At 43.1% G+C, this 17,650-nt stretch overlaps 6 protein-coding genes across 6 annotated transcripts; 3 read left to right on the top strand and 3 right to left on the bottom strand.

Annotated features, from left to right (window-relative positions):
• Nucleotides 1-661: 661 nt before the first annotated feature.
• On the bottom strand, nucleotides 662-1,692 carry LOC108140997. The gene is made up of 2 exons (XM_017264071.2): nucleotides 1,593-1,692; nucleotides 662-1,529 (listed from the first exon to the last, which is right to left on the bottom strand). The coding sequence occupies exons 1-2, from the start codon at nucleotides 1,605-1,607 to the stop codon at nucleotides 747-749; spliced, it is 798 nt and encodes a 265-aa protein (XP_017119560.1). The 5' UTR covers nucleotides 1,608-1,692; the 3' UTR covers nucleotides 662-746.
• Nucleotides 1,693-6,649: 4,957 nt separating this feature from the next.
• LOC108141247 (ataxin-2 homolog) lies at nucleotides 6,650-7,927 on the top strand. The gene is made up of 3 exons (XM_017264504.1): nucleotides 6,650-6,818; nucleotides 6,880-7,519; nucleotides 7,676-7,927. The coding sequence occupies exons 1-3, from the start codon at nucleotides 6,804-6,806 to the stop codon at nucleotides 7,828-7,830; spliced, it is 810 nt and encodes a 269-aa protein (XP_017119993.1). The 5' UTR covers nucleotides 6,650-6,803; the 3' UTR covers nucleotides 7,831-7,927.
• Nucleotides 7,928-8,306: 379 nt separating this feature from the next.
• LOC108141246 (mediator of RNA polymerase II transcription subunit 15) lies at nucleotides 8,307-9,595 on the bottom strand. The gene is made up of 2 exons (XM_017264503.2): nucleotides 9,485-9,595; nucleotides 8,307-9,413 (listed from the first exon to the last, which is right to left on the bottom strand). Exons 1-2 carry the CDS (start codon nucleotides 9,506-9,508, stop codon nucleotides 8,424-8,426), a joined length of 1,014 nt encoding a protein of 337 aa, XP_017119992.1. The 5' UTR covers nucleotides 9,509-9,595; the 3' UTR covers nucleotides 8,307-8,423.
• A 2,166-nt stretch (nucleotides 9,596-11,761) lies between these two features.
• On the bottom strand, nucleotides 11,762-12,650 carry LOC108141063. Its single transcript, XM_017264217.1, has 2 exons — nucleotides 12,538-12,650; nucleotides 11,762-12,480 (listed from the first exon to the last, which is right to left on the bottom strand). The coding sequence occupies exons 1-2, from the start codon at nucleotides 12,550-12,552 to the stop codon at nucleotides 11,833-11,835; spliced, it is 663 nt and encodes a 220-aa protein (XP_017119706.1). The 5' UTR covers nucleotides 12,553-12,650; the 3' UTR covers nucleotides 11,762-11,832.
• Nucleotides 12,651-14,586: 1,936 nt separating this feature from the next.
• LOC108141064 lies at nucleotides 14,587-15,015 on the top strand. Its single transcript, XM_017264218.2, has 2 exons — nucleotides 14,587-14,684; nucleotides 14,749-15,015. The coding sequence occupies exons 1-2, from the start codon at nucleotides 14,670-14,672 to the stop codon at nucleotides 14,977-14,979; spliced, it is 246 nt and encodes an 81-aa protein (XP_017119707.1). The 5' UTR covers nucleotides 14,587-14,669; the 3' UTR covers nucleotides 14,980-15,015.
• Nucleotides 15,016-15,099: 84 nt separating this feature from the next.
• On the top strand, nucleotides 15,100-17,453 carry LOC108141062 (serine protease snake). Its single transcript, XM_017264216.2, has 5 exons — nucleotides 15,100-15,483; nucleotides 15,552-15,667; nucleotides 15,752-15,861; nucleotides 15,934-16,098; nucleotides 16,953-17,453. Exons 1-5 carry the CDS (start codon nucleotides 15,126-15,128, stop codon nucleotides 17,389-17,391), a joined length of 1,188 nt encoding a protein of 395 aa, XP_017119705.2. The 5' UTR covers nucleotides 15,100-15,125; the 3' UTR covers nucleotides 17,392-17,453.
• Nucleotides 17,454-17,650: the final 197 nt, after the last annotated feature.

Below are 17,650 nucleotides of genomic sequence, written 5' to 3'. Positions count from 1 at the left end.
AAAAGGAATATGCTCTGGAAGTTTGTTTGTCCAATGTATATTTAAGAAGAACAAAGTTTTTTACATTTTCTTTTTAAATCAGATATCAGATATAGATTCCATAACTAGTTTATTATTGTAGGAGACACAATTACGTGTTGTTCATTCAGTTGCGAGACCAATACAGACACAGTGTTCGGTTGACAATGTGTTTCGCACAAGAGTAAAAGAGACATATATAGGATATAATAATTGTGGAACTTAACTTAGAGTATGTATGTATGATAGGATCCTTAGTACTTATGTGTAGGTGTGTATATACATGTGTGTATGACAGCTTGCTACATTATATATAATTATCCTTTAATAAATACACCCCGTATCTTATCAAAAAAGAATTTATATGTTATCCTTTTATTTTTCTATTTATTTATTTTCAAAAACTTCAAATTGAATATCCTTATGTCTTGAAAAACTCTTGCTTGTATTTTGTATTTTGTTGCATAGTTTTAGGCCTTCTTCAAATATCTGTGAATATGACAGTAAATTTCCCACATCTACAATGTAAAATAAACTACCGAAATGTATCCTTTCTTGTTTCTAATTATATATACTTAGAATTAAGTTATGAAGAGTTGGGATATCAGAGACAAATCACTCAAGTAAAGAGACCGTGTGCAAATAAATTCAACAGCAATTAAAGTTTATTAACAACAACAATTTCACAGAGGACTGTGAGGTACATTTCGGGGAACCATGCTCAATGGTTAGAAATTGGGTGGCAGGTAGGCATTGCCCGTGTGCGATCCGGAGACGCCGGAGGAGACGATCTGGCCGGCTCCAGTGGCACCGACGGCGGAGCCGGCGTCCAGGTGTCCATCACCGCCGCCCAAAGCTCCAATCACGGAGGTGACGGGGGCCACGCCCTCGTCGGTCAGCTGGCTGCTGCCGCCCAGGGCGTCGTACTGGGCCTGGATCTGCTGCTGGGCGTGGGCGGCCTCCTCGGCGGTCTTGTACTTGATGAAGAAGACCTCCGGCTTGCTGGTGGAACTGGCCTGCTCCACGACCTCGGCCTGCACGTCGCTATCGCCCTTCTTGCTCAGCACGTAGATGACGGTCTTCTCCTCGTTGGCAGCGGGGCTGATCTTGATGGTCTTCTTGTTGTTACGCTGGGGCGACTTGATGAACACCACGTTGTAGTTGCGCTTTGGAACGCCAACGGTGATGTGGCGCTCCTTGTAGTCCTCGGCCTCCTCGGGGGCGGAGTGAATGAAGAAGCGCTTGGACACGATGGCCTGCTGCTGCTGCTGCTGCTGCTGCACCTGCTGCCCTTGGTGCTGGTGGTGATGGGTCTGCACGGCGGGCTGCTGGTAGATGGCCTGCGGCTGCTGCTGCACCTGGACATGGCCCACCTGGCCGGCTCCGGCACCGGCTCCCTGGAAGAAGGAGGCACCGCCACTGGTGGCGCTGATGCCGCCGAAGCCGGACGGACCGGGGTTGTAGTTGTAGCCCTGGGGGGCGGCCAGCGCCACGGCGGAAAGGCACAGGACCTGGTGGGCAATGAGAGAGTATTAGTCCGGTAGTCAGGTAGTCAACCTATCCATATGGCTTACAATGAATGCACGCATCTCTGGGCTTGGTTGAGCTGGTTGAGTGGGAATGAAGGAGGACGAGGACTCGAGGTTTGACTTCCTTAGTGGTTCGTAGTGAACTGTATGACTTCTGGGTTTTGCGCACCGCTTTTATACATCACTCATGGCTCGCATTTCCAACTCCGATGCGCGGCACTCGAAAGTTAATAGGTGAAGTTCAACAAAGATCGGCGGCAGAGCCACGGAAGAGTCATGGTCCGCAACAAAACTGCCAAAAAGAGCGCGCAGCCTCCATTTGTTGCATGTTCATTGTGTTTGTTTTAGTTTCAGTTCGCCTCGTCTTCAGCTCTTCTTCGCCATTCACCTTCGAGTCAGAGTCTGAGCCAAAACCATAGCCATAGCCCCTTTCGCATCCCTCATTAAATGGCCCGACTTGGTTGTAGTTGCTGGCAATACATGACCAATTAGCGTGGTTCCCCCAGCAGAGTCTTTGTTGTGGCGCTTAATTGTTGGCCCCGATAGCGCGATACCCCGAAACTGCGATACCCCGGTACTCCGAACCGCCATCATTACGTTGCTAGTTTGTGTTTTGGCCAGGGACCAGTGACCAATGACCATTGCATCGATTAAGTGGTTTTAAATGCATAAATTGCATAAGCACTTAATCAGTTTAGTGAAGGAACTGTAACGCTAATCCCTGGTCCTAACTCTGGATGAGCAGCTCATGTCCAAAGAAGCTCCCAGCCTCCGTTGTCAAGCTTAATTGATGACCCGTCGAGCGCAATACTTGCCCGGCTCTTTTTCGAACCGATCGTTTCCCCACCGGCTGCACCGCAGTTCATTTATCATGTCGAGCGGTCAGTCTTGCCGTTTTTTTTTTTGGGGATAAATACCCCATTGATTGTGTCTTCGCAGTGTTTTGTTTAGGAGTTTTGTGCACCGAGTCTTCGCCGTGCTAAATGTACTGTGCCCCTTGAACACTTGCCGTTGGAGTAATGAGCCGTTTACATGAATGAACTGGAATTGGGTGGTCGTGGTTCCTCCAGAGCCCTAATGATCGTGCCATGTTCAGTCTTCATTTACGCATCTCGACCGAAGTCAAATCGATTCCGGAGACGGGTCTGGTGCAAGAGCTTTTACCTTAACCGCCGCACCGAAGACAGCGAACTGTTGCGAAAATCATAGATGTGTAATTCTGGGAAATACATCTTTGATGATGACTGTTTGTTTCTTCGCCGTTTTGGGGCAACGTACTGTGGAAATCAATATAGCACCTTCGCTTTCTATTTTAAAAGCTCTTAACAACACAATTAGCTTGTAATTGCTTTAATTATATTTGGCTATAACCTATTATAAACTTTCATTGGCTGAAATCGGCGATTTGCGACCTCTTTCATTGGAAAAAGGTAAACATATTGTAATTTAATAACCATTTTTTCTTTAGCGATGAGATGTATACAAGACACATGATTCAGACCCGTAAGCTAATTTTCGTGTTTACCTAAACCATCTGATATTACTTGTTGTCAGAAATAGACCAGTTACCTTAGGACCCCATGAAAAATGGAACAGAAAGACACTCTCAAAGTGTTTTTCTGAGACATTTTTCTTTTCAGAATCTGACAACAATGTCTTTGGATATTGAAATGGTTTTAGCTTAGTACTAAAATGAGTTCCAATGTGAAAGCAATTTTCTTGTTCAATTTAAAACCGAGCACAATATTTCAATGTGCGGTTAAATTTATATTTTTCTTATTTTAGTTCAAAAGGTAAATAATAAATGAACGTTTTTAATCCTTTATAAATATAAATACATTAAGGTTATCATGTTCTTAAGAACACCGCGAAATCTTTACAAGATGATGGAAGGTTTGGTATATATACGTATACGGCAATAATAATAGTTTTTAATTATGAACGATCAACCTGTCAAACATAAAACACGACATCTGATGTAAAAACATCCACTTCCCATATTCAGCAATCCAAATCAACTAGCGAGAAATGGACACAACGTGCGATCAACCGGCCGTGCAACTTTTTAGCAGTTTACAATAAACGTAAACTAAGGTTTAAAATTTACTTATGAACTCAATGTTTGCAACATTAGAAAAAAATTTATCCTTCCAAAGATGACTGCTCTACTACTTCTTAAGTAAAGCATTAGGTGCATTTGTTTTTTTTGGGCCTCCAACGTTTATATCTCGTAAGCTATTGGAGAACGAAAATTGCCGTTAAACATGCAGATTTTTATTATTGGCGCCAAAAATTTAGCAAGCAACTTCTCTTTATCAAAGATTATAGTCATAACTGTTAGATGCAGAAGACATTTCCTAGCTTCCGGTATTATGTCTAACTGCAATATCTTCAGCTTCATTCACTAGATTTTAACTAAATACTAAGATCTAGGTCTAGGTACTTACCTAGATAACAGAATGTGGTAATTTTTACCTTTCATACGTATTGATTTATTTATACCAAACGAAAAATCTGAGCTTTTCATTTTCATTTTGAAATTGCCTGATATCCCTAAGTTACATTTATATTATTATACCCCTGCAGAGGGTATTATAATTTCAGTCAGAAGTCTGCAACGCAGTGATGGAGATATGTCCAACCTTTTAATGTATACATATTCTTGATCAGCGCCACTAAGAAGGTCGACGTTATCAATAGATGCCAAAGGAGAGATCGACAATATAAAACAAATGTAAATGTTAAACAATGTCTTTTAGAAAATAAAGATGTTCATTGAATTTTTAGTGTTTGCAATAGCTGCGAGGGTAAATGAACTTCGGTTCGCCGAAGTTTGTTTTTTTTTTTGATATTTATAAGATACGCCAATTCCAACGGATATGCAAATTATATTTTTGTGCCAATACGAGAAAAGCGTGGTTGAAAAAAATGTTATTAAAAAATGTTTAGAAACTTCTTGCTTTGGTACCATTTATCTTACCTGTACATTGTGTACATTTAACATTCTCGTAAATGGCTTGTGACTTACCTACTTTAAAGTGACAAATTTATTTTTATTTTTATTTTCCTGCTCTTGACCGCTTTGAACAAGCTGAAATTAAACCTGTGCTGTCATTTAATTAAAAATTTGCAGTTCTATAATAATTTTAGTCCGAAGCTTGCAACGCAGTAAGGAGACATAACAATATATAAACATTTTAAGCAACCAATAACTTTTTTGCAAAATATATTTCTCATCATAGCTTTCTGATCATAAAATCCCATTCCTAAGTGTACAACAATGTTAAGATAATTAAAAATAAATTAAATTTTATCCTATTAGTAATAATAAATAACAAATAGTTTTTAGACAATAAAAAATGACAACAGTTTGTAAACTTGTCTTTAACAGTTATTTTCAACGTTTACATTTAGAAACAATTCCGTTTCAATTCTAAAAGAATATTTTAAAAAATGAAATTAAAAGAAAATAAAAGAAAAGAAACAAGTTTTTTTGTCTGCCCCCAAAAAAAAACCGCTTTGTAATACCTCTTCATTGGTAAGCTTTTGTCAATAAAAGCTGATTCATTCGATGTTCGAACCAGCTCTAAGAAAAAACTTTGAGAAAAAAAACTTTAAGCTTTTGCTCGTGCTACTTCAGAACGCTATATTACCAATACCATTTTTACTTGTTAGGAACTAACAAAATGTAAAAGGATCTAATTTGATTTAAGCCTCATTCAGCTGAAAACAACGATTTAAAAATTTAAAAACTAATAAAATAAATGTAAACGATTATATTTTTATTAATTGGTCTTAAAAAAAAACTTAGTAAATTGTCTATCACACCAAACCATTGGGTGCCCATTATCAAGCAATCGGCAATAATTTGCTGTTGAATAGCGATGCCAATTTATTATGGTTTGGCTTTGGTGTTTCTATAATATTTTAATTATTTAATTCAATCCGTGGGCTAATGTTGGCGCCATAAGCCTTGACCATGTTAATTGCCAACAAACGAAAAGATATGAAAGAGAAATTAATGGAGTTTGAAATAGGAACAGGGGAGAGCTGTAAGCGAAGTACCCACATTTGTGTGGTGTATCTAAAGAGTGTGCCAAAAACTGGCGGACGCAGTGTTAATACCATTGCGTAACGCGTTTACCTTTTGTCTACAAAATCGAGTTGGGGAAAAGCGGCAGGAGCTGGTGATGCCCACAATTTGCTTATTGTTACGCCCCCACAGCGCACACATGAACGGATGGATGGCTTGCATAATCCGTGGGTCATAATTGCGATGCCGCCTATTTGCGTACTCGTAACGGATCGGGAAAGAAACGCACGCCACTCGGTCATTTGAAGGGATTATGTTTCATCTTGACCCCCGCGCTAACATTTGCCTTTGACGAATCCCCAGTCATAAATCAAAACATCACTCACTCGCCGGCAGTGCTAACCGAAAATGTGACCCACATCTTCATAGGCTATCATGGACATGGACATGGACATTGATTGAAGCATCAAATCTTGTCCGATGCCAGCAGCTGGTGGCCAAAAATGGCCTTAAATGCTACCCAAAGAGAGGTATCACAGTCAACTACATTTTCACGTTTAAATTATGCAACTAAATGGTGAGATCGGTCAGATCGAATAATTGGGTCATCGGAAATCAAAGCAATTTATAAAATTAACAAAGCCATGTTCGAAAAATCAAAGCTGTGCTCGAGTTGACGCCATTCCTAATGAGACCATCGTGTGATTAGTGCAGGCTGCGATTCAAGATTTTGCGTCAATTATGACCGCTCGTCAGCATATATGCGAACCCAATGAAAGCCAGCGAAATGCTTGGCCCCACAACATATCACCGTGTTAGCCCTCTTCACGTTCCTACGTGTATGTATATCCATCACAAATGATTTCCGGCTCTTTCGACTGGGCCCAAAGTTTGGCCCCAAGTCCGAAAAATGACGCAGAGCTTTAGGGTTTTTGGTAACTTCCCAAAAGTTACCGCTATCTCAAGGTTGGCCAAAAGCGCAAGCCAGTTTGTAAAGACCGGTGGATCGGTGGATCGCTGCTTGGACTTCTCTAACATTTTCGTGTGGCTTAAGACGCATTTGTGGTTTCAGTTTCAGTTTCATTTGAAGTCTTCGTCTCATCAGCATCACTTTTTCGTAAGCGACATTTTCGAGTCGTCGGCATATAAGTCTGGGCGGCCAGTGATTAGCATTTAGTTGAATTTTGATTGCCAAGGGACCGGTGTCGTCAGCTCGATCGGAAATGCATTTCTTCGTTGTAAGCTCCCGGATATCTGTCCCCCAGTCGCAGCCTACTGTAGCAAGACCTTCCTTTCCAGATACCCTGCCTCCTGGGCCTGGCCACAGCCATTCCCCAGGGATACAACTACCAGTCCCAGCAGCAGCTGCAGCTGCCCGCCATTCCACAGTTCGCCAGCCAGGCCGAGCAGTCGCTGCTGCAGCAGGCGCTCCAGGCCCCACAGGTGCAGCAAGTCCTGTCCGGCGGAAACGTGGCCACCACATACTCCGCTGCGTCCCAGCAAAACCAGGCCGCTGTTTACCAGCCGCAGCCGACGCAGTTCAATGCCTACCAGACACAGCAACAGCAGCAGCAGCTTCAGCAGCCACAGCCACAGCAGCATCTCGTCTCCAAGGACATCTATGTGCATGTGCCACCGGCGGAGGATCCCGAGGAGCGCTACCCCCAGCCCGTCCTGCCGCCTGCACCGCCGCGCAAGCACTACCGCATCGTGTTCATCAAGGCGCCCACGCCCAGTGTCTCCAAGGCGGCGCTGCGCATCAAGACGGCCCCCGTGGAGGAGAAGACCATTATCTACGTGCTGACCAAGAAGCCGGATCCCCTGGACCTGCAGGCGGCCTTCGAGGAGGCCGCGCCCAAGCAGCCCAGCAAGCCGGAGGTCTTCTTCATCAAGTACAAGACGCAGGAGGAAGCTGCGCATGCGCAGCGCACCATTCAAGGTGAGCAGCACCCACAACTCGCGATCCGATGACATGCGACACTCTTAGCGAGCTCATCAGTATGCAAGAAACTTTTATGGCGTTGGTGTTTTGGGTCTTTTTTGCTGACCTAGTATTAATTCCATCCACTCTGACCACGTTTCGCTCTACTTTCAGCCCAATATGACCAGCTCGGCGGCACCTCGCAAATCTCCGACGAGGGAGTTGCTCCTGTCACGTCCGTGATTGGCGTCCTGGACAACCAGCGTGCCAGTGGAGGTCCTGCAGGGAACCTGGTCAACAACTACCTGCCCGCCCATCTGCGCACTTAGGCGCAAGAACTGTCGTACTTTTAAGTATTCAATCTTGTATATATTTAGATAAATAAATTTGTTCATTTGGCCATTCCCCGATGACAGTAATCCAAAACTGTAGCAATATTCAAACAAAAAAGGGATTGCAGCACGACAAAAAAGTCACAAATTTGTCAAAAATAATATATATTACCACATCCATTAGTCCAATGATCAGTGACAGAGAAGAGCAGCGGGGAAACCGGTCGCATGAATTAGCATATGATTGGTCTTACATCACAATGGTTGTGCAACATGAAAACTTGATTATTAGGGCTGCTGCTAACTGATAATATGGTCTTAAGAGAAAGAGACCATAAATGTTTACATAACTTGCTAAATGACCATTTTTGGCATATCACAAAATATGCGACTTAAGATATAATTAGTTTTCCTTTTAGAGATGGCTGCATTAACAACTCATTTAAGTTTAATTTCCCCAAAACATTGTTAAGTTTTCGTTTAAAAATATTTATTTATTTTTGTCGACATTCGCATTTACAATAAATTAAAATGAGCTACTGCCGGGGAATTGAAAATGAAAGCGATAGTGTGTGGACTAGAGGTGCGACTCATTTGAAAGTCTTGGCCGGCACGTACTTCCTGGACGGCACAGAGGTGGCAAACGAGGTGGACTGCTGGACGAAGGAGCTCTGCTGCTGGACTGGCAACTGCACCTGCACCTGCGGCTGGACGATGGTCTGCACCTGAGGCTGCTGCTGTTGCCCAAAGCTGCCCAGATTGAGGGAGCCGCTCGAGACGCTGGTGATGGGGGCCACGCCCTCGTCCGAGATGTGGGTGGCACCGCCGAGGGCATCGTACTGGGCCTGGATCTCCTGCTGGGCGCGCTGGGCCTCCTCCTGGGTCTTGTACTTGATGAAATAGACCTCGGGCTTGTGCACCTTGGCCTCCGACTGGGTGACCTGCAGCTGCTGCTGGATCTCGGCCAGATCGGGCTTCTTGCTCAGCACATAGATGACGGTCTTCTCCTCGTTGCTGGACTGGGCCCGCTTCAGGGCGGCGGCGGTGTGCTTCAGGTTCTGGGACGGCGCCTTGATGAACACAATGCGGTAGTTCTTGCGGATGGGCACACTCTCCAGCTGGGGTTCGTCCTGGCGCAGCTCCTCCGTCTCCTCGGGTGCGGAGTGGATGTAGATGTCCTTGGTGACGATGGCCGGTCGCTGGACGTACTGCGTCTGCACGATTTGCTGCTGCAGCTGCGGCTGCTGGTAGACGATCTGCTGGGGCTGCTGCTGCTGCTGCTGCTGCTGCTGCTGGTGCTGCACAGTGCTGATCAGTTGCTGCTGGGGCAGGGCAATGGGCAGGGAGAGGGTCAGGGGAGCAGCAGCGGGAACAGGAGCTGGGGCAGGAGCTGGAGCGGCGGCGATGGTCTGCACCGTTTGAATGGCGGGCTGCTGAACCTGGACTCCGACCTGGGCGCCCGAGTATATTCCACTGGGCGAGAGGGGCGTCTGCGGACGCAGGTTGCCGATGGGCAGGGCGGGCAGTTGGGGCTGGTACTTGTATCCCTGGGGAGCGGCTGCGGTGAGGGCCGCCAGGCACTGCAAGGACAACGGAAGGTGTTAGTCACTGGGGGAAGGGGGGGCACCTTTGCGGGCAGCCGTGTGCTTACCATTAGAACGACGAACTGCTTCATTTTCACTTTGGACTGAGCTTTGTCTGAGCTGCGAGGGTCGACTGATGCCCTGCCTACGAATTAGCTATGTTTTTATATCGGACCCAGCCTCGTGGTCTCGTTTTCCCCAGAGAAAGAAAATATTTTAGGCACTACCATAAAACGGTTGAATCTATTATGAATATGTAACTTACCCCGTTGGCCGGTTGCCAAATCACGGATCCATATGCGGAGATGCAGTGGCTTCAACAGTCCGGGATCTTATCTAATACGGACAACGAAGACGAGCTCACATTTAAATAATCGCCACATATTCCCCATTGTCAACGCTGAATATAATTAAATGCAAAATATTAATAGGAGAAGCGCCGCTTCGATTGACAAAACTGGGATACAGAAAGAAAGTAATTTGAATGCTCTTCGAAGCTATGGGAAACGATCTGCATTCATTATCGTCCGATGAGAAGAGTAGGGCAGTCCGGCTTCGATGTCGCTTCAAAATTTGCTCGGTCGTGGATGCATAAATTAATTTGTCTGGTGTACAAAATCGTAAACACATTTGAAAACAACAAGGAAAGGCAAACCACATTTAAAACATATGAATTAATCAACGAAAGTGATTATGCTTTGTTTTTTGTTTATTTTAAATTATTTTTTCATTTTATTCTTTATATTTTTATGCAAAAATTGTTCTAACAACTTAAACTAGTCTTCAAGCCCACTTAAACTTCTTGAAAAAACAGTGTTGTGTATGCATTGGCTCGTAATAATCATAAAAATAGCTAAATATCACTTATCAAGAAATACGAGTGAGAAAAATGAAATAATGATTATTTAAAATAAATATAAAATAATCAACGAGTCTAAATCATCAATTGCTTGAACTTCTTCTTGCTTGAACTTTAACGGTATTCAAATACTTATATTGATATCTTATCAGATCAAATAGGTATTAAACTACTTAGTTTTACGGGTAAAGTAGCATTCACTACCCAACACCTTTTATTGCCTAAATTTGTTCTTTGGGAGAAATATACCCACGATTTTGTATACATTTCTTAGGGTCAGCCCATTAGCTTATCAAATTTTTTTATCCAGGTGTGTCGACAAGTTAAAAATACAGCGTTTGCATACGTCTTTACGTACAACCAGAAAAAAGATTTTTTAATATTTAAGAAATTGGCTTTTTATTGCCCAAAATTTATATATTGTGTAACATATAATGTTGCTTTAAATGGATCATGTTACCTAAAAAAACATACTTTAAGTTAAAATATTTTTTTTTATATTTAACCGAGTCCTTAATTGAAGGTAAATTTCCCAAAATTGTAAGTGCATTTTACGTATTGCGTTATCTCAAATATCAAAGTTTGGACTTCCGCTAGAGAAATAACCTAATAATGACTAAATTTAAGCTTTTGAGGTAAAGTGTAGGTCAAATTCGTTTCCTTAATTAAGTTTATTACAGAATTCTTAAAATAGATTGCACAGAATTTCTTGGTTGAGCCACTAATGCTATATTTGAGCGCATACGGATTGCTTAAATATATATATAGGCCAGGGTTCGAATCTCAGTGGAGGACAAACAAAAACGTAACTTTCTTAGAGGGATGGATAAAAAATTTAAGTTCCAGAATTTACATATATGAAATAAAAATCTGCATTGCACGCACCATGTTGCCAAAAAACGTAAATTTTTTTGGAATCTTTTTTGTTGTTGTTGGTTTTAGCGACCTTGTTTTTTTGTATATCGAATAGATGTGAAAAACAAATCTTTATAACACAACTTTCATTTTTATTTATTGGGTCGTAAATCGCATAAAACTCATGTCAAGTTCTATCGCCTAATAAACTGATTTAGGCGATTTTATTAATAAGAAAATTGCTAATAGATATATGAATACCATATTTAAAAAGAATTTTGACGAGAAATACTATACGATATTACAATGATTTTCAAATCTTGAATATAAATAGCATTGCGCGTCTGAAATTTGTATAATATATTGCAAAAGAGTTTGCTGGTCTCCATATTTATCGAGCTCTCAAAGCGTTTGTTTTATCGATCACAAACATTTTCAAAGAAGCTTTTATAGTACGAAAGCTAATCTTTCTAACGCCAGTCAGAAGTCATCTATTGTTCAAATAATGGATTACTTTTTACTTGACCTCATATGTTGTTCTATATGTTCTAATAAAGAATCCACATCTACAGTATTGGCCAATACCTTTATAGTTTTTCCGATCATCAAGCTAAAAAAATACATTCACCAGTTTTGGCTAACTAGATATGTTTTTATTTACAACTACTTTTAAATGGATTGCATCTACTGCTGCTCTTACGTCTAAAACTTCCGGCTAGGAGGTGGCAAGTAAGCGCTTGACGATGGTGCAATCACGCCGGGAGCAGTGCCATCGACTTGCCCGGCGGATGTGCTCCTGGAGGCAAAGTCCAGAACTGGACCCGATCCGGCGTTGTGGTTGCTGGACACACCCGGCAGCAGGTCGTACTGGGCCTGAATGGTGCGCTGGGCGTTCTCCGCGTCGCTCTGGGTGCGGTACTTCACGAAGTGCACCTCGGGCTGGTGGCTGGTCTGCTGCTTGATCTGGTTGAGCTTGCTACTCAGCTCGCCGATGTCCGGCTGCTTGTTGAGCACGTAAATGGCGGTGCGGTCGTCGGACGCAGAGGTGGCCAGCTGGAGCGCCGCCTGCTCCAGACCCTTGTTCTCGGGACCCTTGATGAACAGCACCCGGAGGTTCTTCTTCAGCAAGGAGGCTATCTGTTCGTTGGAGTGGCCGGGGTCGAACTCCTGCTCCGGGGCACTGTAGGTGAAGAACTCCTTGGTGAACTCGCTGGCCGGCACTATGGGCTCCGAGAGCTGGGCAGAGCCGGAGGAGCTGGGTCCGCCGATCAGACCACCGTGGCCGTCACCGGCATGCGACACTGGAGTGTAGTCGTACTGGCCTCGAGCCGCGGCCAGAAGGCATAGCATCTGGAAAGGGGTTGGTCAATGGGGAGAGCAGAGCAACGTGACGTGTTATGATCCTACCAGAAAAGCGCGCATACTGAATTTGTATCTGTGGATGCACACCAGAAGGCCGGATAGATGGATGACTTGTGTGGACTGTGCAGCGGATGGGTTTCCTTTGCTCAAGATTGCATCTCGTCGCCGCTTTTATACGTGATGCGGACTGCACTGCAGTCTCAGATGCAAATGTGCATTCCACAACATATTGCAGCTGGCGATTGGGAAATTCGATCACCTCAGCGGTGGATGAGTTGCAGCCAAGACGCCCAAGCATTTTTAATTGGATCAAAATGTTAACTCATTTGTAAGTAGGAGGATATGCAAATCTATTCAAATTGGGGAGTCGTCAGATTACCTTATGCGCAATAAGTCCAGTTCCAAAATGAGTTAATATCACTTGTTGGGCTGTCCCAATCTTTACTTACATTACAAAATACTAACCATATTTTGTGGATCTAATTTTTTTAACTAGTAGCTGGTTTCTACTAATATTTGTTGTTCATTCAACTAATAAAATATAGCCGGTACTAATGCGTGTGCGAGCCTTTAAAATATGTATATTCTTGATCAGGATCGGGTCAATCTAGCCATGGTACCGAAATTTTGGGTACAAAAAGATCTAGAGAGTTTAATTAGGCGTTATTTTATTATTATTTTATTTATTAGGCATTATTTTAACAGGTGGCAATACCCACTCATACTCTTACAAATTGCGAAATTCTGTAGAGAAATGGTACAGATATATTGAAGTGATTTTAAAATACAAATAACATTTTTCAGCCAGAATGTGATGTGGTTAGTATTATTTTCGGGTCATTGTTCCCAATGTTCATAACCAGTCTCATAAAAAATACATTAAGTTGAGTTCACACTAATTAAAACATTTTTGGATTATTTGTGGGCAATCACATTTTTTTTTTTAAATGTAAAGTGCGTCATAAAATGAAATAAAAACTATATAAAATTGTTCAACTTTAGTCAATTCCGCAATCGAGACAAAAAAAAGTACGTGTTACAGAATCAAAAGAATTTTTGCTATATCATGGCTAAAATTATTTTTAATTTAAATATTTTTAAGGTTACTCAAAGCAGTAATAGTTCGAAAGACACTGAGGCTTGACTTTCGGCTGGCATTTAGTTATTTTCTTTTTGAACATTTTGAACAATCACCAATCACAATCACATCCCAGCCACGTATCAGACATTCATAATGTTATTTAGTTTCTTAAAGGGTCAGAAATGACTCCTTCACTGCGTTGCAAACTTCTGACTGAAATTATAATACCCTATGCATGGGTATAAAAAGGAACAAAATCATAACACCTGTTTTTTAAAATGTATCTTAGTTCCTCGGGATATAATTATGGCTTATCATTTCGATACTATATATCTATATAGCTCCCATGAAAACAATCAAAATACAAATAAATTAAAAAAAAAATATACAAACGAGTTAAAGAAAAAAATTTATTTTAAATGTTCTCTAAAAGTTCTACTAAAAATGTTTTTCCTTAATATAAAAACGTGAAAACGATCGATTTTACTAGCATATGTTTTTAAGTGATAATTAAATGCTTATAGGCACAATGTTTATTATTATTATAACCAATGTCTTTAAATATAAATGACTTGTCCAATGGAATAATTAAATACTTTTTGAGCTTCTCATTTCATGTGACAATAACAGAACAACTCATCCAGTTTTAAGTCTGTACAAAAACCACTCATATATATGAATAAGTTTAGGCATCAGATCAAAAGGCATAACGGAAAATCAGAGACCTTTCGCAACAATTCGAAAACGTGTTTAGTATAATACAGTATATACAGTGAAGCACCAGTCATTGAACTTCTAAAATTGTAAAACAGCAACGACGTGCAAACTAAAAATATTTGTCTTAATTTAAATGTGTCTATTTGATATTTATAAAATATTAACAAATAATTTTTTAATTGACTTTTAAGGAAGAAATAGAAAAATTCGTATGGTTCACGATACGAATGTTCTCTATCACTTATAGATAAACTTATATACAAGTTTTTCAAGTTCATCTTTGCAAATTATCACAATGCTAGATGCGGATGGTTTTGAGATATAAAAGGGAGGTCGGCTTCAGGCGCGAGGTTTAGTCTTTTTCGAGGTCTGCGATAGAATGAAGACCATCGGCGTAAGTTCAAATAACTCGATCAGCGTAAAAGTAGCTAATGCGTGCCCAAACTGTGTGTTTTTAGGTTTTACTTGTAGTGTTGATCACCCTGATGGCCATGGCCCTAGGAGCTCCCGCCCCATCGCCGGGCAATGATCCGTCCGTGTCCTTCCTGCGCTACTCGAACAACCAGGACTTGGAGAGCATTCAGAGGGCCATCATCGCCCAGTACGAACAGGTCGGAGGCACCACGCAAGTGCATGCGCCGCAGCTGGCCAGTATCGTTAACCCACAGAGCCTCAGAATCAACATTTAGTGCTCTCCGAAAATAAATAACGTTAAATTTTGTGAATTTTTGTGAATTTTAAACGGCCGCTGATAACGCGGAGCGACTTGGGCTTCTTGGGATTCACGGCGAGCGGCGAAAGCTTCAGTTCAGTCCGCTCCCGACACTCCTACGAGATGGATCGCGCTGTTTGTCTCTGTCTCGTATCAATTTTGGGGCTCTGGGGCTCTCTGACCCCCATTTACTGCCAGCGCCCGCCGCCCCCTCCGCCCCCCGAGCCGGGATCCATTCGCTTTCCCCTGGACAGCGACATAGTCTTCCCGGATCCGGACTTCGGTGCCGGGCCGGAACAGTCGGAGTCGGAGGAGAAGCGGTGGTTCCGCATAAACGATTTTCAGTTCGACCGCGTGGAGGATCTGCCCCAGCCCAAGCACAGGCACCACCCACCGCCCCCAAGGCCGGGCCAGCCCTTTCCCCGGCCCCCCGGCGGCTTTAGAAAGAAGAAAAACAAGCGACCCCGCCTCTGTGAGCAGAGTAAGTGGTTCGTGGTGCATTCGTGCTTTCGTGCATCCGTGAGTCACCGCCTGTGTCTGTCCCCTTAGAATACTCCGAGTACGTGGAGCGGATCTTCCCCAACGACACCGCAGTGGCCGCCGATGCCAACGACGCGGACTTCGATGGCCGAGTGCTGGCCCGGCCCGGTGAATACCCCCACATGGTACGCACATCGGGAGCTGATAAGCTCAAGCTGAGGGCCCAAATCCAAATCCAAATCCAAATCCAATCCAATCTGTTTTCGCAGGCAGCCGTGGGCTTCGAGGGCGACGTAGGGCGAATCGAGTACAAGTGTGGCGGCAGCCTGATAAGCGAGAGATTCGTGCTCACCGCAGCCCACTGTACTTCCATTAACGAGTGAGCATTCTAGCAAAGCCCCTGACCTCTGACCCCAAATCCCGTGACTGTGAATGTAATTTGACCCCATAGGATGCCTCCCAAGTGGGTGCGTATTGGGGACCTCAACCTGGTCGCCGCGGAACGCCCGGCGGAGACCCAATTGATGAGGATCAAGGAAATAATCAGACACCCCAAGTACAGCAAGGAGCTGTACTACGACGACATTGCCTTGCTAAAACTGGAACGGGAAGTGGAGTGAGTAAACAAGTTAACTTGAAGAGCCCTTTGACTACCCATTCAGCAAAAGCTATTTGATTCTATCGAAATAAAGGGCTCATTGGGATCATAAGCTCATGGAATCATGGGTTCGAGTAGCTCAATCTTTCAATAGGTGCTTCGAAATGTCACGATGAAAAGGCAACCTTATCAAAGAAATTAGGGATTTCTTTAAATATTATTAAAAATTGTTTGCAAATTCTTCAAATCATTAATAGTAACAAACATTCTTTATTATGTATGACTAGTAATTATTGTGCTTAAGGAGGTCTTGTTTGGACTGTTTGGTCTGGACTGACAACCAGGATTTGCGAAAATGGTTTCCCTGATCCCTGACCGCGAGTTCTTAAGAATTTATAAGCCTAGGCGACCGTTGGCTAGGATATTTTGCCGCCGTTGGCAATCATTCCCGCCTTTAAGAATATATTAGACCATCTTTAGCCAAAGAATTCGCGCGGTTACTCAAAAAATTGGCGTCTGAATCCGCTGAGCTTGCAATACATATTTTAATTATTTTAAAGAAGCTCAAAGTTGAACGAGAACTCGCCCGTAATTTTTGCTCACCAATGATATTTGACATGAGCTCTTTCTGTTGAAGTAATTTGAACTTGATTGAATTGTTTGCTTTTTTTGTAACCTACTCGAGCTGAACTGTTTCAAACGAGTCATAAAAGGAGCTGTTAGTCGATGATCACATGATTCCATACCTATGATTCCAAGGTCAAAGACAAACAGATCAAGCGCTAATTCGAAGTTGATTTTAAACTCAACTTGCGAAGGGCTCTAGAAAGCACCACGCTGACCTCCCCTGTTTGCTAACACGTTTCTGGCAGGTTAACGGAGTACGTGAGGCCCATTCGTCTCTGGGTCTTCCCCGAGCTGCCCACCACGATTGCCTTCGCCATGGGATACGGAGCCACGAACTTCGCCAAGGCGATGACGAACCGCCTCACGAACCTCAACCTGACCATAGTACCCAATGCCGAGTGCAACAGCGAGCTGCCGCCCATCGCGGAGACCCCCAACGGAGTTGTGGAGAGCCAGATCTGCGGCCAGGACTACATCCTCAGCAGGGACACCTGCCAGGGCGACTCGGGGGGTCCGCTGCAACTCAATCTTCCCGGTCGCCGACGGCGGCACAGAATCCACTACCACCTCATAGGCATCACCTCGTACGGGGTGTTCTGTCGCAGTAGCTACCCCTCGGTTTACACCCGGGTATCGTCCTTTCTGGACTGGATCGAACAGACTGTGTGGGCCGATCCTGTCTAGACAGCTTGATTGTGTTGTCAAAAGCGAATTTAATAAACATCAGTAAGACTTACACTTAGAAACCAATTGGTCTTAATCGTAACGACTATGGATTGATTGATTGATTGATCATTGCTAAAAACCAAAACAGCCATCAAGTGAAATTGTTATTGAAAAAGGTCATATTAGGAGCTATAAAACCAAAAATAAACTTATTTTAATTCAAGAATTTAAGTTAATCGGGGTGATACAGAAATTTCTTCGGTTGACAATGTTCATA

The sequence above is a fragment of the Drosophila elegans genome, unplaced genomic scaffold (genome assembly GCF_018152505.1).
Source record: "Drosophila elegans isolate 14027-0461.03 unplaced genomic scaffold, ASM1815250v1 contig_476, whole genome shotgun sequence".
NCBI lineage: Eukaryota > Metazoa > Arthropoda > Insecta > Diptera > Drosophilidae > Drosophila > Drosophila elegans.
The sequence above is the reverse complement of the archived record's forward strand: the minus strand, read 5'-3'. Positions and strand labels throughout refer to the sequence as shown.